At 43.2% G+C, this 6,785-nt stretch overlaps 1 protein-coding gene across 3 annotated transcripts in view; it reads right to left on the bottom strand.

Moving 5' to 3' along the window:
• Positions 1-6,785, bottom strand: part of VANGL1 (VANGL planar cell polarity protein 1) — a 54,549-nt gene that overhangs the window by 2,635 nt on the left and 45,129 nt on the right. For all 3 annotated transcript variants that reach the window (XM_019661466.1, XM_019661468.1, XM_019661467.1), the window contains exon 7: positions 5,729-5,963. In XM_019661466.1, coding sequence (XP_019517011.1) covers positions 5,729-5,963 — 235 coding nt within the window. The remainder of the gene's footprint in view (positions 1-5,728; positions 5,964-6,785) is intronic.

A 6,785-nucleotide genomic window follows, 5' to 3' on the forward strand; every position in this document is an offset into this window, starting at 1 on the left:
CTGAAAGGAGAGGAGAAAGGCTGTTAGGGGACAGACACCCAGCTCCCAGAGCAGCGCTCCCATCCCTTCTTACCTCAATGAAAACCACAGTCCCTGTACACCATGACAGAGCCCAGCTCATCACGCCGAATTCCCATCAGACCCTCACGGTTGGGTTACAGCTGGTGTGGAAGACCCCTTGGACTCCCTCATTCTCCTTTGCCAACCTCCAACCAGAGGGTGAAAATGGTGGTAAACACACAGGTGACTGATACCACTCTTGGCCCGGCACCGTCACTAAGGCCCCTGCTTGCACCTGTTTGCAGGTGTGCCTTCTCCTACACTGAAAGCTCAGGTCAAGGGCTGGGCACAGAGAAGCACCTTGGAAATATGAGCTGAAGAAATAAAGGGGTACACCTGCATGCACAAAAATGCATGCTCACCCACTGACTGGTTGTGTGACTTTGGACAAGCCCTTTCACCTCTCTACAAGTGGAGATAACAGCGCCTAACTCACAGGGCTGCTATAAGGATGAAATGGTTAACTCTAACCATCTAATGGCACCAGGGAAATCCAACCAATGAGAGCGATGGTTTTTATGTTGGATCGACTGTGCACGTGGCAAGTCCAAGGGATGGCTAGACCCCACGTTCACTTCCCCTCGCAGGAGTTCTCAGATGCAGTAGTGCTTAGCTCCTTGGGAGCTCTCTGACCCCCTCCCCCCAATGCTGCTCATCCTGCAGATGTAGTCCCTCAGCAGATTCCTCCTGGCCCTTTAAATCTTCCTAGACCACACCCTGAACCTCTCAAATTAATGCGCCCTATGATTAAGTGCCTATAATCATCGGCAGGACTCCTGTGTGACATTTTGTGTTCTGAACAATGACGGCTGACTTGCTTATCTGCGCCCCACTAGATTTTATTCTGGAGGGCAGGAATTGTTTTTAAATTTGAATTTCCAATGTGTCTGGCACATTTAAGAAGCTCAATAGCATGTGTATTATGTCAATAAATATAGTGATTTAGCTGAGAGAAAGAATGAGCCAGTGAAACAGATAGAAATCACTCTGGTTCTAGCTAGACACAGGTCAAGGACAGTTTCTAAGTGGTATCCACTTCCACCCACCCCTCACTGCGGCTCCCAGGTACAGTAGCTCTGACCTGTAAGCATATATTTTAAGGCAGAATGTAGAGCTGTGCCTCTAGGACAAAACACACTTCTAATATAAAAATAGCTCCTGAACTGACTCTGGGTGGTGAACACATAATGCAATATATAGATGATGTATTATAGAATTGTACACTTGAAACCCATGTAGTTTTGTTGACCATTGTCACCTCAATAAATTCTAATTAAAAAAAAAAGAAATAGCTCCTATGAATCATAAGAAAAATAACTCAACAAGGAGAGAAATACAATGAATAAAATAATTTATAGAATAGAAAATTAACATATGAAAGATGTTCTATCACAATAATTAAAGAAATATGAATTCAAATAATAAAAAATTATTTTCCAACTCTTAGATGGGCAATGATTAAAAAGAATGGTAACACCCAATGCTGTGATGTGTGTGGGGACAAAAACAGTCTCATGTCCCAGAGGCAAATGTGTAAAACAGTCACACCCCTTACAAGGACAACCTGGCAGATCTATACCTTTGATCCAGCTCTTCCTTGACTAAAAATTTATCCTTCAGAAATACTTGCACCAATGCACGAAAACATAGTAAAAGAGATAGTCACATCAACACTGTTTAGGCCAGCGATTGGCAAAGTTTTCTCTAACTGTAAATATTTTTGGCTTTGCAAGCCATACTCTGTCACAACTGCTCCACCCGTGGAGAAAGAAAGCGGCCAGAGAAGATATGTAAATAAAAGGGTGTGGCTGCGTTCCAATAAAACTGATTAACAAAAACAGCCAATCCCCCGTTTAGACTAATGCAAGATCTTAACCCAAATGTGTATCAAGAGGCAATCAGTTAAACAAATCACAAAATCACAGTATTCAATGGAATGAGCCAAGAGAGGGTTTAAAGTGAGTAAAGCATGTTTCCAAACTATATATACAGGTATGAGATCCCAGTTTTTCCCCCATTTCTGCTTTAAACACGCACGCGCATGCATGTACATACATACACACACACACATACACACACACCCCAGAAAGAACACACACACCACTCCCTGTCAGTAAGAACTGTTGGGCTAGACCAGGGGTCAGCAAACTGCGGCTCGCGAGCCACATGCAGCACTTTGGGTACGTTCCGTCTCAAAAGTTTGCCGACCCCTAGAAGAGCCAATCCTGTCCCTCACAACAATTTAAAAATTATTCGAGAGCCATAAATATATTTTTACATAACCACCATTATGTGAATAATATCCTTTATAAATTTTATAAGTGAAACTATGATAGTTTTATTTTCATTTTCAATTTTACTTCAGAGCCTGTGGCTCACGTGCCGCAGTTTGCTGACCCCTGGCGGTTCTTCTGTCTCAAAAGTTCGCCGACCCCTGGGCTAGGGAAATGAAACTTCACTTTGTACATAGTACTTTTATTTAATGTTTGGATTTTTATACAAATATTATTATTTTTAAAATTTTATTAAACTTATTGGGGTGACATTGGTTAATAAAATGATATAGGTTTCAAGTGTACAATTCTATAACACATTATCTGGATATTGCATTCTATGCTCACCACCCATAGTCAAATCCCCTTCCGTCACCATATATTGGACCCCTTTTATCCTTTTCTACCTCCCCTACCCCCCTTGCCCTCTGGTAACCACCACGCTGTTGTCTGTGCCTATGAGTTTTTGCTTGCTTGTTTGCCTTGTTCGTTTGTTGCCTTCAGTTTTAAATCCCACATAAGGGTGGAATCATATGGTTCTCGATTTTTTCCATCTGATTTATTTTGTTTAGTATGATATTCTCAAGATCCATCCATTTTGTTGCAAATGGCACTATTTCAGATCGTTTCTTACGGCAGAGTAGTGTTCCACTGTGTATATGTACCACATCTTCTTGACCTAATCAGCTATCAAAGGACACTTTGGCTGTTTCCAGAAATAAACCCACATATATATGGGCTAATAATTTTCGATAAAGGAGACAAAAACATACAATGGAGAAAAGAAAGCCTCTTTAATAAATGGTGCTGGGAGAACTGGAAAGCCACAAGCAAAAGAATGAAACTAGACTGCTACTGGTCACTATACACAAAAATTAACTCAAAATGGATCAAAGGCCTAAATGTAAATATAAGACCTGAAACGATAAAATACATCAAAGAAAACATAGGTATTAAACTTATGGACCTTGATCTTAGAGAGGATTTCATGAATTTGACCTCAAAGGCAAGGGAAGTAAAAGCAAAAATAAACGAATGGGACTATATCAAACTGAAAAGCTTCTGCACGGCAAAAGAAACCATCAACAAAATAAAAAGGCAACCAACCAAATGGGAGAAGATATTGCAAACAAGTTATAAGAGGCTAATATCCAAGAACTGATATGACTCAGCAACAAAAAAAAACAAGCAATCCAATTACAAAATGGGCACAGGACGTAAACAGACACTTCTCCCAAGAAGACATATAAACGGCCAACAAATATATGAAAAGATGCTCAGCTTCACTAGATATTAGGGAAATGCAAATCAAAACCACAATGAGATACCACCTCATACCTATTAGAATGGCTATCATCAACACGACAAGTAATAACAAGTATTGGAGAGGATGTAGGGAAAAAGGAACCCTCATACACCACTGGTGGGAATGCAAATTGGCACAGCTACTATGGAAAACAGTATGAATGCTCCTCAAAAAAATAATAGAATTACCATACGACCCAGCAATCCCTCTTCTGAGTAACTACCTGAACAATTTGAAAACATTTATTTGTAAAGATATATGTAGCCCTATGTTCACTACAGCACTATCCACCAAGAATGTTATTTATTTTTTTATTTTTTTAAAGATTTTTTTTCTTTTTAATTGGGGAATTGGGGGAGGGAACAGCGTTGGGGAATTGGGGAAGGGGAACAGACAAGTTGCTGTCTTATTGTTCTTCAGTCTAGTTATGGAGGACACCGCTTCACTGGCCCATGTTGGTATTGTGATCATTGCACTCCTCCCAGCTGAGGCACATCGGTTGCCAGCCATCAGCCGCTCATGGTGGCCCTCACCGGCTGCCGGTTGCTCACACCGGCTGCCGGCCATTCATGGTAGCTTACGGCAGCGCACTGCAGCCCCACTGCAGCCCAGCTCCAGGTCTAGCTGTTGTTCACCACATTAGCTGTAGAGGGCACAGCATCACTAGCCTATGTGGGATCCGAACCGGCGGCCCTGCTGCTCAGAGCTTGCGCTCCCAAGCTTTAACCAATGAGCGACTCAGCCGGCCCAAGAGAATATTAGTTTTAATTCAGAAAATTATACATTATTTAAATGAAAAAGAAAACAACTGGGAAACTACAAAATCTTGAAAAAAAGAAAAAGAACTGCTTCTGTTCATGGTAAAAGCTATCCCTTTGCACATGCAGACATACTGTACTTATTTGCAACCACAGTGTCCACACTTTTTTGTATTCTGCTTTTTGTAACTTAATATTCTAACAAAGATTTTTTCATGGTTCAATAAGTGATATACCATAATTAATAAGCCACTGTTCTATTTTTAAGTTATTTCCAAATTGGAGTTATTACAGATTATTTTGCAAAAATCATCTGACTGTGCTGAATATTTTTTCTAGGAGAGTCAAGGAATATGGAAAATCTTACAGTTTCTTACTGAATGTTTCTGTATTGCTTTCTCAAGGGTTGATATTGGTTAGTGACAATGTAACAGCAGTTGTACCTGTACAGGACAATGTATGAACACAGGTCCATACTAATAATAACAGCTGCCAAATATTACAGGTGTGCTACATGCCAAGCTCACTTACTTTCTACCACTTGATTTCTATGTCATGTTGCCATATATAATATAATTCTCACACAACAACCCTATGAGGCTGACACTGTTATTATCCCCATTTTATAAAAGAGGAAAGAAGTGCAGAGTAACTTATGCAAAGCCACAAACCAATTAAATGGTGGAGCCAGAATTTAAACCCACTTCTTTTCTTAGAGAGGTCATTTGCAAAACCCTTACTCCATTTTGCCTCCGACCACACCCCTTTATGAGATACATGACTGTTTTTTTAATAGCCCTAAAAGTGAGCTCATCATACACCAAAAAACCATTCAGTAAAACTAATGCCACAACATCCAAAAACAAAGAGATGGCATCGTGTGTACCGCTAATAATAAGAGCCATTTATTCAGACCTTACAACAGGCACTGCGTTCAGGAATTCACGTGAACGAACTCAGTTCTCACAACCCAATGAGGCAGGCATTAGCATTATCCCCAATTTACAGATTAGAAAACTGAGGCACAGAGCCGTTAAGCTATTGGCCCAAGGTCTCCCAACTAGCTGGTGGAGGACCCAGGTTAGAATGCATCAACTTGGCTCCAGACACCCACCACACCCCGAGTCCCCCTAACTACCTGTATAGTCAAGCGAAACTCTTTCTCCTCTGCTTGACTCTAGAGGCCTTCAAACGGCACATCTAAAAAACAACTGCACCAAAACACAATCGAAGAAGTGAGAATCGCTAATTCTTCCTGGTTGGTGCTTCAGAGAAGCCTTTGACTTTTATCGCCCCACAATGGGACTCCCACGCGTAGTGACAAGGCGCACCTTTGGGGTCATGCTGTTGGTGATGCAGAAGGCCAGGTGCTGCAGGATGCTCTCCATGCTATGGTAGTGCTGCTGCCGCGTGGTACGCAGGTACTTTTGCAGAGCCCGGGCCATGGAGGGGAAGATGGCTTGGGCGGCCTCCCTGGGGTCCATCACCTCCCCTGGCGCCTTCTGCTGCTCCTCGGCCTGGAGACGCTGGATGTGGATGAAGGCCTCCTCCACTGCCACCACCAGCCTGGGACAATGAAACACAGTCATCAGGACAGGATGTGCAAACAGAGTCATCCCGGACCTGGAAGGACTCGGGCCCACCAGCTGTGTCTGAGCTTGCCACCAGCTCCCCTAAAGCTCACATCCTTAGCTGTCACTGCAGACGGTTGGGAGGGGCAGGAGGGAGAGAGAAATGAAGGCAAAACAAAAACAAAAACAAAAAACCTAAAAAGAAAAAAAAAACCACCACATGGAATTGGGGCCACCGGGGTGAGGAGGAAGGCAGCCTGCCTGGGGCTGAGAGATGACGTCTGTTCTCAATCCCACCACTTATTTGCTTGACAGACTTGCTTCAATCCTTCTCATCTCTACAGTGAAGGGTTAGATGAAAAGAGTTCTGAGGTCCCTCAAACTCTGGCTACAAAAGGCTCCGCTCACACTGAGAGGTGGCTGGTGGTGCAGAAACAGCCTCACCAAGTACCACAGCTGTGTCCCCATCCATCCAGCTGCCACACCAGCAGCCGCTGGGAAAAAGGAAGGAGGGAGCTCAGCACACACGATGGAAACCACCTCCATCCACTTCCGTTAACAGGATCAGATCTTGAAAACCAGCAAGGGCCTGGGGCTATAGGATGGGACCTCTCAAAGTGTGGGCTGGGGGCCAGCAGCAGCTGGGAATTTGTAATAAATGCAAATTCCTGGGCCCAACTCCAGACCCACTGAATAGTAAGTGACCTTTGTGGGTGGGGCCCGGAGGCCTGTGTGTTAACAAGCCCTTCTGGTGATGCTTATCCATGAGAACGTTTGAGAAACACAGGAGCAGGATCCACGCCAAAGGCCCAGGTCA

The sequence above is a fragment of the Hipposideros armiger genome, unplaced genomic scaffold (genome assembly GCF_001890085.2).
Source record: "Hipposideros armiger isolate ML-2016 unplaced genomic scaffold, ASM189008v1 scaffold_349, whole genome shotgun sequence".
NCBI lineage: Eukaryota > Metazoa > Chordata > Mammalia > Chiroptera > Hipposideridae > Hipposideros > Hipposideros armiger.